This window comes from Coptis chinensis, chromosome 7 (genome assembly GCF_015680905.1).
Source record: "Coptis chinensis isolate HL-2020 chromosome 7, ASM1568090v1, whole genome shotgun sequence".
In the NCBI taxonomy this organism is placed as follows: Eukaryota; Viridiplantae; Streptophyta; class Magnoliopsida; order Ranunculales; family Ranunculaceae; genus Coptis; species Coptis chinensis.
The window spans coordinates 17,507,414-17,534,377 of NC_141462.1; the positions used below are offsets into that span (position 1 = coordinate 17,507,414).

At 35.4% G+C, this 26,964-nt stretch overlaps 2 protein-coding genes and 1 non-coding gene across 3 annotated transcripts; 2 read left to right on the forward strand and 1 right to left on the reverse strand.

Annotated features, from left to right (window-relative positions):
• Positions 1 to 9,205: 9,205 nt before the first annotated feature.
• Positions 9,206 to 12,981, forward strand: LOC147486352 (Josephin family protein). Its single transcript, XM_086572399.1, has 2 exons — positions 9,206 to 9,640; positions 12,126 to 12,981. The coding sequence occupies exons 1-2, from the start codon at positions 9,398 to 9,400 to the stop codon at positions 12,753 to 12,755; spliced, it is 873 nt and encodes a 290-aa protein (XP_086428525.1). The 5' UTR covers positions 9,206 to 9,397; the 3' UTR covers positions 12,756 to 12,981.
• A 3,005-nt stretch (positions 12,982 to 15,986) lies between these two features.
• Positions 15,987 to 16,200, forward strand: LOC147486353 (small nucleolar RNA U3). Its single transcript, XR_015203327.1, has one exon. It is a non-coding gene; the product is annotated as a small nucleolar RNA U3 (small nucleolar RNA).
• A 639-nt stretch (positions 16,201 to 16,839) lies between these two features.
• LOC147486354 (protein PELOTA 1-like) lies at positions 16,840 to 19,289 on the reverse strand. The gene is made up of 2 exons (XM_086573308.1): positions 19,129 to 19,289; positions 16,840 to 18,245 (listed from the first exon to the last, which is right to left on the reverse strand). Exon 2 carries the CDS (start codon positions 18,242 to 18,244, stop codon positions 17,108 to 17,110), a length of 1,137 nt encoding a protein of 378 aa, XP_086429434.1. The 5' UTR covers position 18,245; positions 19,129 to 19,289; the 3' UTR covers positions 16,840 to 17,107.
• Between the last annotated feature and the right edge of the window lie 7,675 nt (positions 19,290 to 26,964).

Genomic DNA, 26,964 nt, shown 5'->3' on the forward strand with positions numbered 1-26,964 from the left:
ATTAATTAAGCAAAACAGATCAAATTCATCGTCTCCAAAAAAATTTAATATCAACCCTAAATCTGATAGGTTTACACCTTAGTATGGCTTAGATTATATATCTAAGCAAGCTATTCTTATATAGATTGAGCTACATAACAATAATAGGAAAGACACCAATGGCAACAAAACTTGACCATTTAAATATTGTATTTGTAACAGTCAATTAAAAATACCTTAAAAATTAAGGAATCTTGAATGGGTAAAAACAGATCATTACCCTTTCTCTTTTTTACGTGACTTCGAGACCAAAAACTGGGAGTATGTCTCCAAGGTATTTTTATGATAAGACAACAAAGTGAATTAGAAAAGCTAACACTCTCAAATAAGTCAATAAGGAACTCACATCTAACTTCTTTTTTGTTTTAAATTTCATATACCATATATTGTCGACATAGGAACTTGAGAAAAAATAAAATAAAATAAAATAGAGTATTGTACTTTGCCCATAGATAAAAAACACAAATATCACGGTAACATGAATAATTTACGGGAAAGAATGTGGGCTGCACTTCAGTGTTTGCTACTTAGTACTACTTTGAACCCAACTTTCAATATTGTCAATAAAAAAGTATAAACGTACATGTTCCTAGATCGACCTTGCAGTAGACTCTCCACCCTCGACCATTTGCTCATTTGCTTCCAAATCTGCTTTCGTCTATTTATCACCATCTCTTACCTAAAATTAAAACCACCGCCACCATAATTGACATAAATGGCATATTTAAACATTGTATGCTTGAAATGTTTAGAAGGGTATGGAGCATTATATATTATAGATGACATTATAAACAATTTTCAAGACTACAAAGAACAACATGTTGTTTTTTGTAATCAAAATTACCAATTAATGAATCAATAGAATTGCCAATGTAGGTGCACTTAAAGTGAGATTATTCGTTAATCTCAACTACAATAGTCAAATGTGCATCACATACATAGTTTGAAGTTCTTAAAATATGTAATGCTATTCACAGAAATACTTAAAGAGTTAAAGCAATTAGTATTACCTTGTCGCTTAAACGTGAATGGATATTATGGCTTAGATATATGATATCACAAAATCTTGACCGCTTTCCTGCTCAAGTTGGAAGTAATCATTTATGAATCCCTTCTCACACCTATCACCACCATCAACAAAAACAATTAACAACAATTTTGAGAATTCAATGACATATAAGAAACGTTTTATGAGCCATTTAATAACCGATTCACATCAATTGTAATCATCAATTAAAATCTTAGTATACCACTAAGAATGTCAGATCTAATTAAAATATGTCAAATGCATATAGACCACCAAAAAAAAGACTAAGAATAAAAGAATAAAAGGTCGTTATTTAGTTGGCTAACAAAAATAAATGAGAATATAAACCAATTGCATAAAAGCAAAGGCTATTCACATAGTTTTAAAAAAAATTGGTCCAGAGTTACCTACAACATTAATGGCAACAACAAAGCAACTACTCAAAAAGATCTAAACGACATCACCAAAATGTAGTATTGTTTACTACATTAGTCAGCGACATTTTGGGACTAACAAAATTTTCTAGAAATTCTTTTTGTTTTATGACGATATGCACTATTTTCTTACATAAATCTTGGTGGTGTGTCTTGTAGTATCTATGCATTAAGTATAGTGTGACCGTTGTTCGAGTTGACAAAGTATAAACAAAAATAAATTTATACCTTTTCTCAGCGAAGTTTGAATCCCACCCAAAGAAGACTAATATTCTTTGATTAGGAGTCATGCTTTCCCTTCATTTCTTCTATAAAATTTATTCTCTTTTTATTCTTCCTGATCTCAATCATATTATCTTCTCTTCTTATGTATCTCTTGCTACTTTATACCTATTCCTTCTCACTTCAGTCTTTGCGTTTGGTCGTAAAGACAATTTTAATACTCACATATAATTAATGCTCGGATCTTGAAAATAGTTTAATTATTCGGAAAACAGATCTAATTTTTGAGGATTGGGAATTTTGTTTTAGGGTCGGTGGAAGAGAAAAGAAGAAAGGTTTGGGTTTTGGGTTTTTTTGGGTTTAGCTTTCTATTTAGTTGACTTTGTTTTTTTTTTTGTGTATTTTGGGGGGGGGGGGGACTACTAATTATTATTAAAACAATGGTTTGCTAACAATCATAAATCATGCAACTAAGTCTAATTGTAACAAAATAGAGTTTAAATTCTAGAACACAAAACGTAGTCCAGTCAAAATACATAACTCTATTAATAAAGGACAATGGAACTCCGACGATGAATCTCGTGAAACTTTACCTTTTACCATAGAATCCATATACAGTAAATTCATTTTGCTTAAAAGAGAAAAGAAAGCAAATCAACTTGTAGGGATTGAAATGTTTATCTTAAATCAACAAAGTAAGCTCTGCATGAATATTAAAATGGACGAATTGGCCTTTGAATCACTGTCATGTTGTAAAAATAATAATTGTCTGACAAATGCATTACAATATAGAGTCTAACATTGATACAATTTCGAGTTCAAATATAAATAACCTAGAGGAAGCTTTATCAAGCTTTATATTTAGTTGACTGTGTTTTTTTTTTTGTGTATTTTGGGGGGGGGGAGGGGGGGACTACTAATTATTATTAAAACAATGGTTTGCTAACAATCATAAATCATGCAACTAAGTCTAATTGTAACAAAATAGAGTTTAAATTCTAGAACACAAAACGTAGTCCAGTCAAAATACATAACTCTATTAATAAAGGACAATGGAACTCCGACGATGAATCTCGCGAAACTTTACCTTTTCACCATAGAATCCATATACAGAAATTCATGCCGTGCTTAAAAGAGAAAAGAAAGCATTACAATATAGAGTCTAACATTGATACAATTTCGAGTTCAAATATAAATAACCTAGAGGAAGCTTTATCAAGCTTTCTATTTAGTTTTGTGTTTTTTTTTGTGTGTATTTTTGGGGACTACTAATTATTATTAAAACAATGGTTTGCTAACAATCATAAATCTTGCAACTAAGTCTAATTGTAACAAAATAGAGTTTAAATTCTAGAACACAAAACGTAGTCAGTCAAAATACATAACTCTATTAATAAAGGACAATGGAACTCCGACTGATGAATCTCGTGAAACTTTACCTTTTCACCATAGAATCCATATCTGAGAAATTCATGCCGAGCTTAAAAAAAAGAAAAGAAAGCAAATCAACTTGTAGGGATTGAAATGCTTATCTTAAATCAACAAAGTAATCTCAAAGAATATTAAAATGGGCGAATTGGCCTTTGAATCACTATCATGTTGTAAAAATAATAATTGTCGACAAATGCATTACAATATAGAGTCTAACATTGATACAATTTGAGTTCAAATATAAATAACCTAGAGGAAGCTTTATCAAGGAATATTGGCTTGGAATGTCGAAATTATTGTGTCCTTCACTATAATTATTAACATTACCTACGGGTTACCTTTTAGAAATCCAAAATAGTAGTAACAAATGGCATTGGTTGCTACATAATTCTGCAACGAAAAAAAAAAAAAATTATAAAGAACAAAGAGACTCATATATATAAGTGCCTCATGAAACTGGAAATATTGTTATGCTTGTAGCATCTCTTCTTCTTGTTCTTTTTACTTTTCTGTTTCAATCTTAAGTTTTCCTGCAAGAGAAGAAAATGGTTAGCAACGCAACAATAAGGTCATAAAATCAACTCTAAAGTTTGCCTCAAGCGGTGCACTCCATTGCCATAACATACATTGTTAAAATTTGTTTTTGTAATGCTACTCGAGGGGATTAAAACAAATGTTTGAGTGGATGACAATTTACTCCTGCAAACACAAAATTAATAGGAAGTGGATTAACAATGAGGTGCACAACCAAAGTATATATTAATGTGACACTATAAATATAGCATTTCTATAATAATGAAAGCTGCATAAAAGCGGTAGGATGAACTAAATGTTTGCTAAATAAATTAACCAACTAATGTACCAAGCATAAACTTCCTTACCTTTATGTTGTTCAACATGATAAGCAAAGATTGATGATCGAGAAAAGTTGGTTACTAAGCGTTCTAAAGCAACAACAGATTGGTCATTACTATCAAACCAATAACTTGTTCATGGAAGCTTTCGTCTTGGAACTTAATCTACGAAATTCCATGCAAGTAGAACAAATAAAATAGTCTTTTGCAGCAAATGTCAATCTAGGTGTAAACTTCTTTTTGCAGGTTCACATGTCATCTTAGCAACTTGTCCAAGTTCGGGTTCAACAATAAACCCAAATTCAGCCTCATCTTTGTTTCTGCGTGTATTATATTTCCAAGTGGAAAACCGATTTGGTTGTCTAGTGACCCGGTCATTATTTGAAAACAACTTCGCCAATTATTGAATGTTAGAAAACCCTCAATATATTAAGCGCCACCACCCACCATGACTCTATTTAATCTGTATTAAGTGGAGATGATGGCCTACATAGTTACTGTAGGCAACTCACGTTACTCTGCATTAACTGCTATCCTCATGCCATAGCCACACCATTGAGATGGTTATATGCATAGGTGAAAACCCTCAAATATAAAAAGCGCACCACCCACCATGACTCTATTTAATCGTATTAAGTGGAGATGATGGCCTACATGTTAATGTGAACGTTTTTGCATTAACTGCTATCCTCATGCCATAGCCACACCATTCGGTCCATCGAGGAGATGGTTATATGCATAGGTGAATATTTTGTTTCTCACCATGGTTTTACATGATAAGGAAAACTATCGCCCGATTAAAAAAAAAAAAAAAAAAGAAAAGAAAGCACTAACCTTTTGTTGTTCCACGTGATCATCCATGCATTCAATCAAAAACTCTACATTCCTCTCCATAAATGGATTGGTTGATAGGCAGGCGATCATAATCACGCAAAAAGAACCTCAAGAGTTTAATGATTGTCAAGGAGTCGAGGGGTAAGAAGTTTCAAAATAATTAAAGAATGTTTTCCTTCCTTCATAAAGGCATTGATAAGTGCTGAATTTGAAACTTTGATCCGATAGAAGCAAAAAAGCGAAAGCAGAAGTGAAATATGATTGTAAGATTCATATGAAGCAATCGGATCAGATTCCTTTGCTTCTAGGAGGGATTCAAATGTGGTCTTAGAGTTTTAGTTGTGCTTTTCTACGTGAATTTAGAAATAGAGAAAGAAGGTTTTGGGGGAAGTGGAGAAAGAAGGTTTTGGGGGGACCGTGGGGTATAGAATCGTATTTGTGGGGGACTCATATATAATTCCTTTTTATCTCCTTTTTTCGGGGGCATTGTAAAAAGGGTACTTAAAATTAGCCTACGTGGACACCCTCAGAGAGCAGGAAAAGGGACTGCTATTATATATATATAAAGATTGAGCATTCATTTATAACCCTTGATCGAAGAAACTGTATCAAGCACACTCAATTAAATGATGAAATTAATTAACTCTTGCAAGATGTAACTTCTTACGATGACTGTTTCGAAGAGGGATATAACATAAACTGTGTATGCTGAAAGCTATTGAAACATCAAAGTGGATTGTAAAACCGTGTGTGAGATTGCAATCAAGCTGCAAAATGGATGACCGCCCTTTTTTAACCAAAGATAAACCCTACTTTGGTTTGTGCATGTATACCAAATCACCGCCCTTTTTTAACCAAAGATAAGCAGACAGAATGTTAGAGTTTTCCAAAAAAGCGTACTTTCCTCCGACCATGCCTTACACTCGGCCAATCCTTCTTACACATCCATTTTATCCAAATCAAAAATGTCACATCCAAACTCAAACACGTTGCCTAACTTTAAACAAAAAAAATGGTACAGATGCCACGTGTCACCCTACTAGCTCTCCCTATATTTATTTTGCTACTCGCTGTCCACATCAAAGTTCAAAAAAATAATAATCAACTTACTAATCAGAACATCTCTAAGGTAGCATCCACTATCAACTGTCGTTTGCTACCACCACTTTGAAATTCCGAGAAAAATCATCTCTAGCTGGTGGCATAAACGGTTGCAACAATTGTGCATTTACATCCGTAGTTGCAAATTTGCTATTTCGTTTGCAGATACGGCGCAACAATAAGAGTGTCGCGCAATAGTGGGAATGTCGCGTTGAGTTTTTTTTAATTTTTAAAATGGTATGTGCAACATTGATAGTGTCGCTCTAAATTTTTGTTGACATTTTCAATTATTTCACCACCATTTTTAACTGTATGCAACTGTTTTCAATTATTTACTTTTGTTTATTTTATTTTATTTTTTATTTACTTTTGCACTCTGCGACACTCCAACCTTCGCTTGGGTTAGTTCTTTAACAATTTGTGATTTCCCACTTAGAGTTGGTGACGGGTTGTTATTGACTATTCACAAAACCAACACTTATACTAATTAATTGTTGCTAAAACGATACTTCTCATCTTATATCACTCATCACTCGCCAATTTGAACTTTGAATAAGTTTTGGGGTATTTAGCTTTTGGGCCACATTATAAATGCATAATTTGCAGTTGGTCACCAATTGTTCGTTTATTAGCGATTGGGCCAAAATTGACGGTTGACTGCGTTGACTTTGCATTGACCGTCACTTCACCGTTGGTCAAATAAACAAATTTTATATAATGACTAAAACACCCTCCACCATTAGCAATACCACCAACACCATCTCCAGTAGTACCTTGACCACCAGCACCACCACCATGACCACCGAAACCACCACCAACATTACCACTACCAGTAGAACCGCCTTCATTAACTGCAATGCAACAACAACCACACTCTCCATGGCATTCTTCAATACCATATCTATTTGGTGGCTTAGCAGCTATATATGTTGGATCTCACAATGAAGAAAGAGATCTGGAGAAAGCCCAAGATTCAATCAAAACTTGTCCTGTGTTTGAAGAAAAGATTGTTGTTATCATGGCTGGTAATGACAATCATACTTACTTAGCCACACCTGTTTTTACAAACAATGTTTCTTCATTTCATCAAGATAATGAGACCATTTCAAATGAAAAAGAAGTTGTTGTTTCTGAGAAGAATGAAGATGAGAAAGACCCAAACAGAACACTGATGAACAACATCAAGGTTTGGAAGAAACTAGGGAAACCCAAACCCAAACATCAAGGTGTTGTTGTTGTTTCTTCTAATTTTTGTCTTTTGCCTAACTAGATCTAAAAAGTGGAGTTCCCATCTGTCTCTTTCCCACACATCCAACTCTAGCCGGTCCAGTTGGACGCGATGCTGGTCTAAGAAGTTAGATAAGGCTTCTTGCGGGTTGCATGGGGCTCAGTTGGCCAAGGGAGGATGCTGAGATAAAAAGTCGTTAAAAAGACGGAAACACTCATGTTTCCCCTCCCGGATCTGGAGGTCTCTGTTCTCAAAGTCCAGTAACCGGTTATACTCCCTCAGAGAGGAAGCGCTACCCAGGGATGCTTGAATATTATGCCAAAAATCCCCCCGTCTATGCTCAAAAAGAAAAGGAAGAACCGAACTTTACATATAGAATCAAGGGTTTAAAAACCCATTAAAGCTTATATTCGTTCCTACTTTAATGTGAGGAAGATGATGTGACATCATCACTCATTAAGATTGTTGGGCTTTAACATCTCAATCACGTGCAGCACACGTGTAAGGGTAAATGTGTCAATTTTTAAAATATGGACGGATCACTGTCAATTTTGGCCCAATCGCTAATAAACGGACAATTGGTGACCAACAGCAAATTATGCATTTATAATGTGGCCCAAAAGCTAAATACCCCATAAGTTTTTATACTTCTCAATAACATTACAAAATATTGAAAACATGAATGTCTCTTAAGCTAGCATAATTTTCCAACACTAAGATATGACAGAATCCAATTCTACCATTCAAACTTGAAATAAACAGGTGAATGACACCCATTTATGTGTTTCCATTCAATCTCTCTTTTTTACAAAAAAAATAAAAAAAATGATAAAAAATAATAATCTAAGAAAACCCAATGATTTCTTCATATAAACATAATAAAATGCGAGACCGATTTTCTTCAAAGTATTGGAAGTGTGTCTTTGAATATCTACAATCAATTTAGATGTCAATTAGTTAAAGATTATATTAGTTACTCGGATATAGAGCGCAACCGATTTTCAAGCTAAGAAAAAAATGTTGGTCACTGTATTTTTTTTTCCTAGTCGGGATAGAAAAAGAAATTAATAGCACACCATAAAGTTTAAAATTATATTACTCAATCTATTATTTCAAAAGTTATCGAATTTTTTTTAGTTTTGTTTTGTTTTTTCTTTTTGTGAAGAAGATGGGTCAGGATCAATATACAACATTTTTTATACAATAGCCTCACTCTCACTCAACAAATTTACAAACGGTTTGTTTTTTTGTGGAAGTTATCTTCCTACCATGGAGAACATCATTGCAAAAAGTAGGCTCATTTGAAATTTTTTAAAGATACCAAAAGAGGGTTACAAAATTTTAAATCATGACCATTAAAATAAATCACGTTTTCAAATCAAGTTTTGAATGGATTAGAGATTTTGGAATGATATGAAATTTTGTGGTCATATGATCTCATAGTCGTAAGATCATACTCACAAAGTATTAGACTTTAGTTCAACTTATAAAAGGGTGTTGTATATGGATGCCTCCTCATATATACCACTTGTCAGACTAATATGACTTTCTATATTAGTTTTGCTACTCCCTCTCCACATCAAAGGCTCTATTTGGCAATAGAAAAATTTGTTGTGTCCAACTTTGATTAGGTGATCCAACACAATCTAAGGTAGTTAAATAACCGAAATGGAATGGTGTGGAAAGATGTTTGGTTGTGACTTTTTTATTTTTTGGTTAGATTGTACAAAAAAAAAAAAAATATATATATATATATATATATATATATAAAAAAAAAAATAAAAAAATCACTAACAATTCATTTACTCATATTCAAGCAAATTTATTGAGAAATAATAATACCCATTGACTAAAAAAGGTTATCTTCATAATTAGATATTACAATAGGCCAAAAAAATAAAAAAACTAAAGACTTCAAAAAAACAAAGAAAAGTAATGCTAATAATACAAAGCTTAGGGCTATATACCGCCTAGACCGATTTTTAGAACAGTGACTTTATATCACCAAAACTAAGAGATCCACTATACACTGTACACGGTTTTGTGGGTTGGGGACTTTACCCGGTTCACACCTTACTCATAAGTTGTGTCACAGAATGGACCGGACCAAACACAAAGACATGATGCTATCCATGGTACCAAACAGGCCCCAGAGTTCCGAAATCTCTTCTAATCCAAATTCAACAACAACAATAAAAAAATCTAGGGTTTAATTTTTTGCTCAAAGATGGAAGGATTGAGTAATAGTAATGGAGGGATGTTATACCACGAAGTACAAGAATCAAAATTATGTGCAGTACATTGTGTAAACACAGTATTACAAGGCCCATTCTTTTCTGAATTTGATTTAGCTGCTTTAGCTTCTGATCTTGATAAAAGTGAACGTCAGATGATGAGTGAAGGTGGTGGAGGTGATTTCCTTTGTTTTGATTCTCATAATGTTTCCATGGACGGTGATTTCAGTATCCAGGTCAGCTTTCAATTTCAGAAATTTCGGTTTTTTTTTTAAAGTTTTTGTGATTGAATTAAGTGTTGGGCAGGTTTTAAATTTGAGGTTTGACTTGTTTTTTTATGAAAAGGATATATCTTTACTTGTAGTTGAACTTGTAGCGTTGTTAATACTATAGGAAGATGTTATATAGAGCGCATATATAGATCAAGGAATATGTAAAGAATAATTGGAATTGATTGAAGAGCGGAGATAGAGTATGTAGGATCATAGATTAGAGTATTTAGACTGTTATATGGGCATATAGTGTGTTGGAAAAGGTATTGACAAGTGTTTTTCGTGCTGCTTTAATAGATGTCCTTTATGAAGTGCACTGCTGTGTGGATTTGATTGCCCTTACTGTTGGGTAGAAATGTAGAATAGATTAAACATGCACCTTGATAGATTTAGGAGTCAGTTTTTGGACATAACTTTTGAGAGCTGTAGAATATACAGCTTCTCTAACCCTTTCTTGTGAGTTGTGACTATACCAAAATATTGAATACCATGAAAGTTTATTGATGATTGTAGTAGAAAGGTCTTGTCATCTACTAATTAAATTCTGCAAATGCCCCAAGATGTAGCTGTCTTTTGTTTGTTAAGTTACATGTTGTGTGAGCTATTATAGTTATAGAAAAACGCTTACTAGTGGAAAAATATCAATTTGATACGGGGAAATGTCAGCGTATTTGCATCACATTTGCACATTCGTGCCTGATCTGAAAGGGTATTTCCTATCCTCTTTTTTTTCTTAGGAGTGGTTGATTAGCAAAATGATACCACCATTTTCTTGCCGTTTAGAATCTGGTTAAGCATCTTGTGTGAAACTTTCCTTACAGATTGTGGAGTTTGGATCTGTTGTAAACTTTACCAAATTCTTTGACCGATATAGGCTCTTAACTGTTCTAATATGATTAAATTAGGTTACCCTTTTTTCACCATCGACAATAAGAGTTTCTCAGAAAGGATATCTGATGCTATTTTTGTTTAGTATCTTTCTAAGTAGAATTCTGTTTCTGTAACACAAATTATGTAACTTGTTTACTTGAAAGCAAAGATAGTAAGATTAGTAGTTTTGATAGTTGATGAAAGTGTAACGAGATTGCAGATTTAATACGATTCAGTGTTAGGAGAGTTCTATTAAATACCATCACAGTACTTGTTTTTGAGAAAAATTACACTTAAGATTGAGTTATTAGTATGGCATGAGTAGTGACAGTGCAGTAAACACGTATTGGGATAATGAGTGAACCATACTGCTGTTTACTATACACCATTCTTATAAAGAAAAGAAATATCCAATGTTTGTCTTAAGATGGTTGCTTCGAGCTCCTTCCAATTGGTTGGAATAGTTTTAGGAAGGGCGCTGCTATTATCACACACTGGATAGTGTACACCCTTTTTTTTGTGCTTTGAAAGGGTGGATGTACTTTTCATATCATATATTGCAGTGTAAATCTCCTTGATGTTCAGTATGAAGTTTGTTAACCAAGTTATACAGCGGTTGAATTAACTTGCAACTTAGGTTTGCATCTTTTACTTGTTTTGATACTTGTTAACGATGTTTCGTTTCTAGATTCAACATGTTTGCTAAGTTTTGGTTAAATATCTCAAGGAATGTGGAACAAAAGTGCAGCTACTTAGAATTGCTAGTTTTAACTATGGGGATGGTTATATGAACTCCACTTAAAGTGACTCCTAAGTTACTCCACCACTAAATACAATGAATTAGAAACAGATTTTTGGTGGAGATGTTCTCCACACAATAGAGATCATCCTCACAAAAATTCAGTTCATTTGAAGATGTACAACCTCATCAAAAGTCATTTAGAATATTATGAAATTATCCAACGGCTCAGAATTTTTTAATTTCATAACAACTTTTGACAAGGTTAAACATATTCAATTGAGCTAATTTTTTGTGGGGGTGTTCTCTATCATGTGATGTATACCTCCACAAAAAATTAGCCGTCAATTCATCTTGTTAGTCCACTTTTAGGAGTGGAGTAACTTTGGAGTCACTATAAGGTGGAGTTCATATAACCGTTCCCTTTTTAACTATATGTAAAGTTTGAGTAATTACCAGCTTTGGTTTGCATCATACGTGTTGATAATATATCCAAGTTTCCTTTTCAAGATTGAAAATGTTTGCAAAGCTTTTGGATAGACATCTCAAGGGAATGTGGAACAAAGCTGAGTTACTTAGTATTTGGAAGTTTTAACTATATGTTAGTTGTCTCAATGTTTGCTTAACTACCACACTTTTAACTACTAGCTTAGTTTCACATCATGTGTCTGTCGATATTTGTTCAAGATTCTCGTTTCAAGGTTGAAAATGTTTGCAAAGCTTTTGGATAAATATCTCAAGGAATGTTGAACAAAAGCCAAGCTACTTAGAACTTGCTAGTTTTAATTTTATGTTGATCGTTTCAACGTATGTTTGACTTCAACTCTTTGTTACCTGCAGGTCTTACAGAAGGCTTTGGAGGTGTTTGATTTGCAAGTTATTCCTCTCAACTGTCCAGTTGCAGAACCGGCTCAAATCGACCCTGAACTGGAAAATGCATTCATTTGTCATCTGCAGGATCACTGGTTTTCCATCAGAAAAGTAAACGGGGAGTGGTATAACTTTGACAGTTTATATGCTGCTCCCGAGCATCTCTCCAAGTTTTATCTTTCAGCATACCTTGGCAGTCTCAGAGAAGGTGGTTGGAGCATCTTCCTTGTCAAAGGAAACTTTCCAAAAGAGTGTTCGGTGTCATCTGCAGAAGCTTCTAATGGTTTTGGGCAGTGGCTCTCACCTGAAGATGCTCAGAGGATCACCAAATCTTGCAATTCAAATGAATCCAAACCTCCTAGAACGAAAAGGCCCAGGTCGAGATCCAATTCTTACCAACCATTTCCCGAAGAGGAGAGTTTTTCAGACATGGAAGAGGATGATTTAAACGCCGCAATTGCTGCCAGCCTGTTGGATTCTTACGCTGCTGGTAAAGCAGACAATACCTCTGCTTCTACTGGAGCTGAAACTGAAACTGAGATTCCTCCTGGCGCTACTGCAGCTGAGACTAGCACTCCTCAACATGAAAAAAAGGAATGAAACTCTTAAAGGATGTGTAGAAGAAGAGGGAAATCATGCTTTCTCAGTGATGAAGTGGGTTGAGTTTCTGGTGTGGATCTAAGAATTGTTTACCATTCACCATATGCTGTTTCCTTTTCAAAAATTTACTGATGTTTATCCGTGTTTTACCAAAACACTTTACATGAGAAAAACAGATCAAATGTTTAAAGATTAAAAATCTATACGAAGTTTGAGTTGATTAAAATGTTCATTTTGTCATTTTATAGCACTTGATTGAAATGCAGATTCTTTCGATACTCTGCGCTACATGGATTATGAGTAATGCGCATTGCACCCATATGGCTGATTCTGACAAGCCAAGTATACAAATTTCCAGAACGTAAAGAAGATCTTTTTTGTTTTTTGTGTTTGAAAACGGGGTTTGTGAATTGCATTCTGGAACATAAGCCACTATATATATATTAACGCTCAAATGGATGGTTTGAAATTTTGAATACTATAGGAAAGGTTACCACATTTGATTTTGGGTCCTGTATTGGGCACTCATGAAATTGCATTGTGCAGCCTCCAGCCCAAGCCCAACAACTAAGTCCAACAGAAATAGCCCAATACACTCCCACCCCACTCCCACTCCTCCCCCCACTTTAACGCATATTATAAGTTTTGTTTTGTAACCGCTTGTACCGGTATCATCTCTCTCACGAGTTCGAGTTTTGTATCCAAAAAATTTGAGTTGACATCCAAAGAAATTTCGAGTTTGGCTGGCCCAATCTAACCACTTTAATATAAATTTTGAGTTCGAGTTTGGGTGGACGATTGAGTTTATTAAACTTGATGATTTCAAACTCAATACAAAGTGTTTTTTGGATGACTTCAACCCAAATATTACAAACATGATGACTTCATATCAAACTCAATACAAACTTGATGAGTTCGAGTTTTGGGTGGAAGATTGGGTTGATTAAACTTGATGACTTCAAACTTGATGTTTTTTTGGAGTTTGGGTGGAAGATTGAGTTGATTAAACTTGAGCTCGAGTTTGCCCAAGCTTGATGAAGTCATTTTCAAGTTTGTGTTCGAGTTTGGGTGGAAAATTGGGTTGATTAAACTTGAGTTCGAGTTTATCCAAGCTTGATGAAGTCATTTTTGAGTTTGTGTTCGAGTTTGGGTTGATTAAGTGGAAGTTGAGTTTTAAAATGAACTCGTGACAAACAAATCGAATTTCTTAAGTCCAAACGACCCCGCCATGTCGTCCTGGAGACTGCCCAAACGACCACGACAGATCATCTAGCTAAAAACCCAAGAGTTTTGTCTCAAACAACATGGCGAGACCGTTTCAGTGTACACTCAAACAATATGACAAAACTGTTTGAGTGTATACTCAAACGACATGGCCAGACCGTTTGAGTATACACTCAAACGACCCGAGGGTTTCGTTATGACGAGACCAATTGAATTGGTTGTTGGGCCTGAACTTTGATGGCAAACTTGTAATATGACAAACTTGTAATATATTTTTTTTTTTAGGGTTGCCGAATCCCATTAGATGAGTTTGCAGCAGGTGTTCAAAACAAAGGACCTTACATAGTTAGCTCCCAAGCATAAGTGTGTGGTCTGAAACTCAAGGTCTGTGAATTGCATTCTGGAACATAAGCCACTATATATAATAACGCTAAAATGGATGGTTTGAAATTTTGAATACTATAGGAAGAGTTACTTACATATGTTTTTCTGGCATTTGCTGGTTTTTTGTTCTCAAAGACATAGAAAGATGAGTTTGCAGCAGGTGTTCAAAACAAAGGACCTTACATAGTTAGCTCCCAAGCACAGTGTGTGGTCTGAAACTCAAAATATGATGACTAGACGCATATTTAGTGGGCATCGCACTTTAGTTATTGCCGCTGAATTACAAATATGAAATTGATTGGAGATACGTTACCACTGTGCGGAATAGCATGAAAACCTGTAATTGAGATATAACCACACAAAGTCACAAAAGTAAGTTTAAGCTGATTAACACATCAATTGAGGCAGTGCTTACTGCTTAATCGGAGATTTTTTGAATACCTATTAATAAAGTGATGGGACTTCATGTGAAGTCATGATACTCAGATATACACAATACCTCAAAAATAGTAGCATCTTGACTGAATGCGGAAGCAACATGAACGTCTGTCGTTATTGCACCTTTTTGACAACGCCGGGTTGTTCGAGGTACTTGAATTGCATGCTCACTTGTAATATAACCGAGTCCGGAAAAAAGCTCTTGATTGTCACGGCATTATCTCTCTCTATTGCTTGGGGAATTGCTTGTCCTGAAATGACCTTTATTCTTCCTCTACACCGCTCTACCCGCCTTTAAACTTGACATAATGGAGACTGATATTTTTCGCAATATAGAAGCAACAACAGAAAAACGCGCCTACATCTTTTTCCTTTCCGAGTCCAGCATGTACATTATATCATTCGATTCTAGAAGCTTACAATCATACAATGGGATGAAGAGCAGAAGACAAACTACATTAATATAAATTTACAAGTCAACATTTATATTTTGCTAAGAGAGCATGGGGAGTTGATGTCCCAGATGCTTAAATTTGGCGAAAAAAAATGGATTTCATATATTTGTTTTTCGCGAGAAGTGAAAGATCTACGATTTATTTATTTGGTAATGAAGGAAGACAAATTAGTTGGTGAGTTGTTCATTTGTCTTAGATTGTAGATCTCATTCCATGGTACTTGTAAAAGGTTCCAGTGTGCGTGTCAAATGTTTTTTGATTTGTAAAACATCAAAACAACTTCACCACTATGTAAAATAATTGGAATTTCTCACATATGATGTGCATGCAGGCCTTAGGGTCTTCTGATTGGTTTGATTGGCCATAAATCACAGTAAATTTGTATTAAGCTTCTTCAAACACATTCCAATTTAGATTCTCTTCAACGTATCGATGATGCACTTTGATAGTTCATAGTTGTGCGTAAATAGAATCAATTCAAGTGAAACCATCTTATTGCTTGCTATTGTGTGAATTAGATATTTAGTAAAGCAATTGGATGTTGGCCAGCAAATTAACTGAAATGTTAACCCGGCTTTTGAGATAGGGACAAACCCCACGTAGCCTTATTGTATGATATATTTCTTTGGTTCCCATAGCAAAGGAGAGCTGAAACCTTAGACTTTAGCCCCACATCAGTAAGAGACAACCACGTACGAAGTATTTAAAGTCTTCTGTGGAAGTGATAGTCACGACCTTACTTGAACAGGATCTGTTCTATAGGGAAGTACCTCTGTTTCCTTGAGTAATCAAGAGACGGTAACCAAAGTTTGGTAGATGAAACAGGACCGGGCGACCAGAGCGTGATTAATGGCTGGTGATCCAGATGGGCTCACTTTGCTATGGAGGATCGTTCTCAGCAGCCTTTGGGCTACTGGGGTGGTCGTGCGGTTGTCTGACAAGCTTCAAAATCTTTTTGCTTTTTATGCCATAAATATTCTTCTACCCGTCGGCGCTTATCTTGTAACAATACACTGTAGGTTTTACACAGTCAATTTAGGAAAATGGGTCCCACTACCATTTTGGTTGGAACTAGAAACTTCATAATATAAATATTTATAAGCACTGTTGCTAAGATGTGAATTGAAAATAGTTCGTTATAAGATTAAGAGATGGAATATTTTTGGTAAGATATTAAGGATTGTATTTATGTTTAATTTTTCTAAAGTTTCAACTTCCAACTAAAGTTCACCATATCAAAATCCAAACTTGAATAAATGCTAAAATCCACTCCTTCAGGTTCAAACCGTTTTCTAAAACTTTCATAGAAGTGTAAAACAGAGTACCAGACCAATGGGCTTTGCGTCAACAAGCTACGGTACCTTTATGATGATTATGGCTGGACCAATGGGCTTTGCGTCAACAAGCTACGGATCCCCTACTCCCTTGTATGATGAACTTGAACATCATTCCACAGATATCTTTCGTTTGAACTTTTTATGTATATAAAACATTAAAACTAGTATAAATTGTAAATTATAGTTGGGTATAAAATAAAAAGGATGTGGGCTTATAAAAAGCAGACAAATTTATCTGATACACCATTGCTACAATCCGTTCACTGTATATATACTCCAATGCGGAAAACAGTACTATGTCCTCTCACAATTAAGAAACTGGGTTGTTGCACTTGCAATGTTGTCTACTATGATTAAAGTAAACACATACATAATGACCACTAAGATACAACGATAAATAAAAGTAGTACAAAAATAAATAACGGCAAAATGACCACAGTATCGTTGACTACGCACACAACACCATCATACCAGCAGAGGACCAGGTAGCACCTTCTGTCAAATAAACCCACAATTACATCTCAATATCATCCAATTCTGGCAGAGGAAAGCGCAGAATAGCGGCAATTCCTGTCAGCGTAGCTAGCTGTTCACCAGAGACGTGCATAGAAGAGAATATTAGAGCACTTCCCCCAATATCCTTCACAGAGCTGACCAAGTCCACATACTTCTTCCGCGTAGGTATATCAGCATTTCTGAACAGTTCATCGGTGATCAGCAGTGTCTGAATAGCCATTTTCTCATGAGCAACCTCCACATGTTTTGGCCCATAACAGGCACGATTTGGATCACTCGACATCATCTCGTTGAACTGCTTAAAAGCTCGAACCTCTTGAGCTGCTTTTGTATCCTTTATCAAGTTCATGACACTTGGAGCATCCAAAACCTCTTTCAAATTATGCTTATATCCACCAGTTGTATGCACAAGAAGTAGACGTGACTTGTTCTCAATAATAGGTCTCAACTGTCTCCTTTCCGCTTCTAACAACAAGTGCTTGTGAAACTGATCTTTTGTAAAACCTGAACTTGCAATAACAGCACAACGGACAACATTAAAATCAACATGCTTTAAGAAAGCTTGTAACACATTCTCAAAGAACTTCGTCAAAGCAGCTTCATAACCAGCAATCCCAGGTCCATGTTTCCGTGGAATGGAACCTTCTATCCTAGAACGAGTTGTTGTCACACTTTTACCAACAAGAAATATATTTGCAAGTCCTTCTTGCATCAAAACTACAGCTAGATCAGCACTTGCAGCAGGGTCAGAAGCTTGATGCAATAAATCTATAGCCAAAGAATCCCAAACCTCCTTCCTTAGAGTAAACATACGATGCATTTCAATTTCCAAAGTATGATACTGCCCAACCTTCACATGCTCATTCTGCGTTACATTCTTTCCACGCAAACGCAAAACCGACCCCTCTTTATCATAATCTATAGACTCCAATTTTATCTCGAGCTTGAGTCTCACACGTTCCGCATCTCTTCCACCAGAAGCTGCCTCTCGCAATACTTTCCTCACGGTATCCGCTAAAACGAAGTCCCCTACCGCCATTAAATTATATGCAACCCACAAATCATCTGATTCTTCTGGAATCATTCTAACATACCCCGGTCCATTTCTTATGTAATCTCTACGAACTATCTTCATCCTACAAGTAAATGTGATAAAAACCATGGTCAAATACATAGCAGTCTGGACTCCATTAAACCATGTCTTAACCAACATGGGAACATAATTGTTACATCCCAGATCAAGACCATACTTTGCAGATTGACCTACCACCTACTAAGTTACTCAAATGTATAATAGCAAACTGACAAATAGCAAAATATTAAAATCCTCAGAAGATTTATTTCAAACAGTTGATTCGACCCTAGTAAATTAAATTATGTATGCTTTCCAAAACAAACTGAAGGGCTTGTTTTTTAGCAGGCGAAGCTTGCTAATTGCTATCACCTGCATGGAGTGCCAACACCCTCTCTGAACGGAATAGGCGTTTCAGTTCGATTTTATTTTGCACGATAGAGTGTCAGCACAGTCTATAAGATAAGTTTTATGGCATCAGTGTTGACAATCATGGTTAATAGAATTACACCTCTTGTATGCAAACAGTATAAATCTAATGCAATAATGATGTCTCGGGTCGTTGATGGTAGAAGCATGTTTACTGTCATAGAAGTAGCAATCGCCAAAGCCAAACGTAGCATTGGTAACTAATATAAATATGAATATGTTATTTCCAATTAAAATTTATTTATTCGGTAAGTTTAATCTACTATTTCAATATAGCCAATGCCTTGGGAAAAAACTAACCAAACTCTGCATATAATATAATGAATATGTTCTAATAAGAACGTCTACTTTAGCCTTTCCCATACACTAAACCACCAAATTCAGGTCTCGCCAAGATAGATAAATTGGAGATTTCAAGTGTTGGAATTAAGTTATTTTCAATAATATTGGTCACGCTATTCAGCTGAACACTAAAAATAAAAGATTATTGGAACAAGAGAGGGGATAGTGTAACCTACTTGTTATCCCAGAGAAAGTAATTATCGATTTTCACGGGAAAATAATAGACTACTTCAAAGTTTAAACAATGAAAATTTATAATAGAGTATTTATGGAGAGGGAGACGGATTTGTATTTATGATACCATATTGAATTTGGTTTTCAATATATTTGGTTTTCTACTTGAATTTACACAAAACCCACCTTTCTTCTTTGAATTTAAGGGTATAAACGGAAGTGAAAACTGAAATGACGTGGTAGAAAAAAGGCTGGTCCAATTTGTTGGAGCCTTCCTGCTGTTAAAGCATTCCCAATGCAAGTAAGTGTTTTTCGCGTCCACGTAGGGTCAATTTCTACTCTTTGCCACCGTTTTGGTGAAAAACAAGATGAGGATGCCCAATGCAGAGGTGACTTTAAATCTTGGACGGGATGTTTGATTCCGTCTGAATGTAAAAATAAAAAAAACGCGCCGGACGGAATGAAACATCCCGTCTGAAGTTTAAAAAAACAACCGAAAAAACACGCGAGACGAAATGAAATATTTCGTCTTGAAAAAAAAAACAAAAAAAATTAAAAAACACACACGAGACAGAATAAAACATTCCGTCTGAAGCTCATAACTCAGTGAAAATCTCAGTAGTAAGTACTACCCTCGTTGTGACTTAGTTACAAGTCACCAACTTTGTCACCCTTGCATTGGGCAAGGGTTTTTTGGTATTCAAAGGTGAAAACTCTCAATTTCCCTTCATAGTGATCGACTTGCATTGGGAATGCTCTTAGGCCATAAATATTCAGTTTTCAATAAATTTTTTTGATTAAAATTGAGTGTAGGTCGAGGTTAATTGTTAAACAATCAATATGCGTGGGTGAAAGTCATTTGTAGGCCTTAAGTATATGATTTTCAAGAGGAAAATAAAACAATGTAGCCTAAGGAATAAATATATTTAAATTACGGCATAAAGATTGGTCTCAGACCTATATATGAATGGCTTGGGGCATATTGTAGGCCATATATATTCAGTTTTCAACAAAACAATATCTAGAAAAAAAATATTTCAACTGGCGTAGAAAAAAGTGTCAATTTAAATTTGGGCATAAAGGTATAAAGGTGTGTATGTGTGGTTGGGGCGTATTGTAGGAACAAAATATTTAGTATACAATAAACAATGTTATTAGTTTAAAAAAAACATTTGAGATGTAATCTAACATACCCCGGTCCATTTCTTATCTACGAACTATCTTCATCCTACAAGTAAACGTGATAAAAACCACGGTCAAATATTCTGTGGACAACAAGATTCTGGTAGACCATACACTATAACGTTAAAACTGACGGTATAGATCGATAGGTAAAATTATACCGATAGTGTTGACGGGTTAGCGTTTTGATGCACCATTTTATCACAATTTGTAAAACCCTGTATTATTGGGCTTAGGGGTGGTGGCCCATGACCCATGGTTGGGTCCATGAAAAAAGAAAAGAAAAGAAAAAGTGGGAATAGTCTCGACCTCCTCTCTCGCTCTCTTTGACTTCTATCTCTTCTCCTGAAGTCTTCAAAGGAAAATATTATGGTTTTGTTGTGGGGAAGAATTTACTCCATTTCTCGACTAGTTGTGTGATTGAAAGACTCTTAATCATCACTATTTCTAAGAAATACAAATTAGGGTTTTAATTTGTGGGGTGTCGATTTGGAGCTATTTCAATGGGAATACTTGGGGGTTTTACTATATTATAGTATGGAACCTATGGGGAAATCTTTAAGGACTGTAGACTTTGCTTGGAAGATGCATCTTAGCTTTGGAGCTGATTTCTTAAATGAGCTTATTCGGTAACTCAAAAGCAAGTAAATATTTCTTTTATTTTCTCGAATCTAATGAGGGATTTGTCATTGACTTTGAGAAGAAGGTTACATATATTTATCATTACTGTTTCGCATGTCAAGAAAGATTTATGTTCGAAATGATTGTTGATTATTTTACTTTAAGTTTGTATTAGTATTGAGTGTATAATTAATTTAAGTATATCGATCCATTGTTAATGGTGATTTGTTTCGTTATTGTCCTTTCGGACAATTGCTTTAATTAGGATGTTTATCTAATTGTTTTGGTGTTTGTATTACTGGTTTTAATGGTGTGTTTGGTCTCGGTATCGTCCTTTTAAACAATGATGTCTTAACCTAAATGATGTGGTATTCGGTCACTGAATGTTATTGTGAGTGCTGTGCAATATGAGTTGTAATTCATTTTTTATGGAAAGATGGTTTATCTGTTGAGTTTCGATATTCGAGTTATTATATCGAACTTTTGAGATATAATACCGAGATGTTGATTTGTTATGTGGGTTTGTTGAGTTAGTTATAACGTCGATGTGCTATTTTTTAGGAAGAACTACGTATGGCTTGATCCCTGAAAGGGTATGTAGGCAGCCACCTGACACAACCGCTTCCATAGGTAGTAGATACCCACCCCGTAGAGTTCTTTGTTTCTAAGGTTTGATCGCTATTTTATTTCATAACTATATATGTTAGAGCGTGCTTAGTGTGATCTGTTTAATATTGGGTCCTCACGTATTTTGCTTGGAAGAACTGATATATATTAAGTGATTCGGGTTTAATGTTTTACGTATGTTATTTGGTTACGAATAGACAGATGCAGGAATTGCACGTAGAGTAAGTTTTACTATAACTTAAATATTTATTGCTATGTGTGTCATTATTTCTAGTCGTGTTTGTATCCACCCGATTGCTATATTAGAGATATCTTTATTTGTTTAGTTTGTTTAGCTGATATTAGTTTGGTACTCAAGTGATCTGGCACTTGTCAAGACGCTTTAGTATCTCTCTCTTTTGTATCTCTTTTAGAAAGTTTATAGTAAGTACTTATTTGTAAGGCCGTAAACCTTTTGATAGTTATGGGACTTAGATGTATGTATGTTAGTTGCACTATATAAGTCGTGTATTAGGGTTTCTGGGATGTTTGTATATTTATAGTTTTCTTTTTATTCGAGAATTGGTTACTTGACGTAACTGGCATTGGTCGAGATGGTTAAACAGCTGGTTCTACGAATCAGTATATCTTTTAGTAGTTGAATTTACGACTGAGGTATGAGGTTTTATATTTGGTTTGGATGTATTCTTATTAAATTTTCAGGTTATGACATGTTATTATATTTATGAAATGTTGAAAATATAGAGGAGACTCTGCCGAAATTTCCTAGAAAAGTCACGTATCTTAGGTATATAATTGTTTGAGATTTGGGGCGTTATAAAATTTCTGTCACATTTGGTGTTCTGCTGCACTATTGGGATTAGCCTAAACCATTTTTTATAAGAAGTTATTATACTAACACGGGAAAACATAGTACCTTACTCAAAAACCCATTTGATCAATAAATTTCAATTGGATTTCTTGTTCAACTGCACTATTCTTTTGATTATTGCATACCCATAACCAATAATGAATCCAACAGTTGTATGTCTTCGGATGGTGAGAACACATAACTACTACGACCTCGAGTATGCACTTGTGAGGGACTAATTTACACAACTAATGTATATTATACACGTGTCCAACACAACTCATCACAAAACCATATCAAGACCTCAGCCAGGTCACTCTATCAAAACCTTACCCAGGTCACTCTATCAAGACCTCAGCCAAGTTGCTCATATTAAGACCTCAACCAGGTCGTTCATATCAGGTCGATCAGCTAGGTCACTCCTATCAGGTCCTCAACCAGGTCGCTCATATCAGGTCGATCAGCCAGGTCTCATAATGCTCAGAGAAGGATAGACAGTCGTTACAACAATTCTTTAACAACAGCCATGCACTCATTTATCCTCCATTTATGCTCATTCAAGTCCCACTAAAGGGGATGGATCAAAGGTCATATGCTATAAATTACAAGGGAACTACCAAAAAAAGGGGGAGCTCCATGCTCACATGCTCTCTATCTCCAACTGAATCACTCAATTCCAATATGAACTACGTCTGACTTGATTCTAGTTCATCAGAGAACTGGATACATAGGCAGCTCACAACACAGACCTGAGTTTAGTCAAAGATCTTATACAAACCCAATTCTCCAAGATTGTAAGGTCGTGACTAAAATGCACCTTTATATTGGCGCCGTTTGTGGGTCGAATTTCCTGGAAATTCACCTACTCAAAGTTCTATTTCTTCAATCAACTATCAAGAACCTTCAATTTCCAAGACCATGAAGCGAGGATCAAAAGCTGTGAATGGATTACTCAACAAAAATTAGCAACTATAATATTACTAAATCAGATAAGCAAACTCATTTCCTATATTTGTTTCACTTTTGGATTCGAATTATAATTATTTTTTTAGAGCAGTCATAACTCTAGAATAGCATTAACACAGTTTTTATGGTCTGTCATAACTTGACAGACCAATTCACACACTATCTATACTATGAGCATGCTCCAGCCATCGCTAGAATACATATCACGGGTCTTATATCAAGACTTCAGCCATGTCGTTCATATCAAGACCTCAGCTAGGTCACACATATAAAGACCTCAGCCAGGTCGCTCATATAAAGACCTCAGCAACGTCACACATATAAAGACCTCAGCCAGGTCGCTTATATCAAGACCTCAACCAAGTCACTTATATCAAGATCGACCTCAGCCAGGTCGCTCATATAAAGACCTCAGCCAGGTCATGCATATAAAAACCTCAGCCAGGTCACTTATATCAAGACCTCATCAAGATCGCTCATATCAAGACCTCAACTAGGTCATTGATAATTGAGAAAACTATAGTTTACTCCTACTTAATGCTAAAGAACACTATATATAAGTAAACTAAACTAATCCTATGCTTATATCAAAGTTTTACTCTCAATTAATCATGTAATATAACTAGAGTAAAGAATTTGTTCCATTCCTAATTGCTTAGATGTTTAACTAATTCAACTAATGGTAAACAATTAAAACTGTGTGAGAGTAATGATTTCTAAATAGAACTAATATGATGAAAACTAATTTGAATCTATTCTAAATTAAACTAAGGCAAATAAATATGAACTTATGAATATGAAGAAGGAATTAGAGAGATTCGAATCCACCTTGATTAATACCTAACATGCTAGCATAGAGTTTGTCGCAAACCCTAATCTTTACGTTCAAACATAAGGTCCAAACATAAAGGTTAAGCCTTTACGATCTCTAATTACTTATGGTTCTCTAGTCATATAATAATTAGCATGAGAGAAAGTTTAAACCTATTCTCATAGAGGATGAACTATTCTCTAGCCTAGGTTAATTCTACTTAGGTCTAAATAGAGAAACCTAGGCTTGAAGCTCTTTTAGCAACTACTCTACATTAATATATCAAGTCTTCATCAAAGCTTCAATTAAACCCCTCTAATGGAGGTTTAGCTATGATTTATTAGGATATCATGAAATAAAGAATAAGAAGAAGACATAGTATAATAAGAAATTATATTAAAATAAGAACTTGAAGTGTTTTAATGGAGTTTGAGGCTAGAAACATAAAACCTAAATTATTCTAAACTATGGGGGAGAGATATGATAAATTAGCCTTAATCCTCTTTATATATGAGAGGATTAGGTTTACAATTTCGTGCATGGACTTTGGAGTTGTGTTTTGGGCCACTAAATCAAGCCCAAAACCTAATTACTTAAGTCCAAAAAGGGTTTCTCTGCTGGAATTTATTGCAATACCTTTTTTGTCCACTTTTACTGCCTTGATTGAGTAAAAGCCTAGACTATTAGAAATCTATTTCTGAGCCGCTCATTTTGACATATAATAGGACCAATTTTGAGGTTTGAGTCTAAAGATACAACCTACTAAAGTTCTATTGACTTTTATGTTCTTTCTCTACCCGAGTTGACTTTGACTTTCCAGCTTTGACTAAACTTAAAAATGTTTTTTCTCCTTGAAACTTGGGCTTTAACTATAGAACTTCTCTAGCAAGCAATTTGACTCATTTCTCTTGCAAAAGTGACGCATTTCTTCACACAATTGATTCCAAGACTTGAAATACACAAAAACACGTAAACAATGCTAACTCTTATTTATTATAAACATAATTAGCCTAAATGTAATACTATTAAGGGGTTAAACTATAGTTTTGGGCTTTTATCAGTCACACATATAAAGGCCTCAGCCAAGTCGCTCATATAAAGCCCTCAGTCAGGTCACGCATATAAAGACCTCAACCAGGTCACTTATATCAATACCTCAGCTAAGTCGCTCATATCGAGACCTCAACCAGGTCACACATATAAAGACCTCAGCCAGGTCACTTATATCAAGACCTCAGTCAGGTTGCTCATATCAAGACCTCAGCCAGGTCACACATATCAAGACCTCAGCCAGGTCGTCACGCACATTGTGCCACCTAATTGCAAGCGTCTAAATCAATTTTCATGATCAAGTGGAGTTGAACCCAAAACTAGGGGCTAGAAAGTTACGCTAGACGAAAGGCACAAACTAGTTCGATTTATCATAGGTCGATTGCACTTTGAATGGGAGCTCGCAACAGCCATATGCGCAAGTACAATCCGACTACGAGTTGAGCTCAATGCTCAATTTATCTCCAAATTACTATTTATTTGTTATAATATAATTCATTTTGGATATTAGTTCGATCTAGTGCAGGTCAATCAATCTCCAGAGACTAGGGGCTAGCCACAACCATCTCCAAAGTGAGGCTAGTCATTGCCATCTAAACAGGTAAATCAAGCTCCAAAATTGGGGCTAGCTATAGTCTCGCCAATTCAAGACTAGCTATATCAACTGCGATATCGAAATCAGAACGCTCTCTTGAGCTACAATCTTCTCACTAATTGAGGACCTATACCTCTAGGATCAATTCAGTGTATAAATCAAAACGCTCTCTTGAGCTGCTTTCTTAAGCTACAATCTTCTCACCAATTGAGGACATATACCTCTAAGATTAATTCAGTGTAGAAATCAGAACGCTCTCTTGAGTTGCTCTCTTGAGCTACAATCTTCTTACTAATTGAGGACCTATACCTCTAGGATCAATTTAGTGTAGAAATCAGAACGCTCTCTTGAGCTACAATCTTCTCACTAATTGAGGACCTATACCTCTAGGGTCAATTTAGTGCAGAAATCAGAATGCTCTCATAAGCAACAATCTTCTGACTAATTGAGGACCTACATTTCTATGATTAATTCAGTACTTCTCAAAGCAACATCACTTGCAGCTTCAATCATTACGTACCCCGTGTGCTTCCCTCGTGTGGAATTAATCTCTTATTAGATCGTCCTACGGAATAAGAACGACCTAATGAGAGGGGGCTATATGTGAGCTAAGGACTAATATACACATCCAATGTATATTATACATGTGTCCAACACAACTCATCACAAAAACATATCAAGACCTCAGCCAGGTCACTCTATCAAGACCTCACCCAAGTCACTTATTTTAAGACCTCAGCCAGGTCACTAAGCCAGGTCAGTAATATCAGGTCACTCATATCATGTCCTCAGCTAGGTCTCGTAACGCTCAGAGGAAGAAAGACAGTCGTTACAACAATTCTGTAACAGCAGCCATGCACTCATTTATCCTCCATTTAAGCTCATTCAAGTCCCACATTAAAGGGGATGGACCAAAGGTCATATGCTATAAATCATGAGGGAACTACCAAAGGAAGGGGGAGCACTATGCTCACATGCTCTCTATCTCCAACTGAATCACTCAATTCCAATCTACTATCTATATACTAAAGCAGAGACCTCTAATGGAGGATTTTCTCTCTCCTATGTGGCACTCTAATATGAGAGTTAGTTTTTTTTCTCTCCTATGTGGTACTCTAATATGAAAGATATCTCTA

Coding starts and splice junctions, on each gene's coding strand:
- LOC147486352 (XM_086572399.1), top strand. CDS start 9,398: ATGGAAGGATTGAGTAATAGTAATGGAGGGATGTTATACCACGAAGTA. Junction 9,641..12,125: donor ACGGTGATTTCAGTATCCAG/GTCAGCTTTCAA, acceptor TGTTACCTGCAG/GTCTTACAGAAGGCTTTGGA.
- LOC147486354 (XM_086573308.1), bottom strand. CDS start 18,244: ATGAAGATAGTTCGTAGAGATTACATAAGAAATGGACCGGGGTATGTT.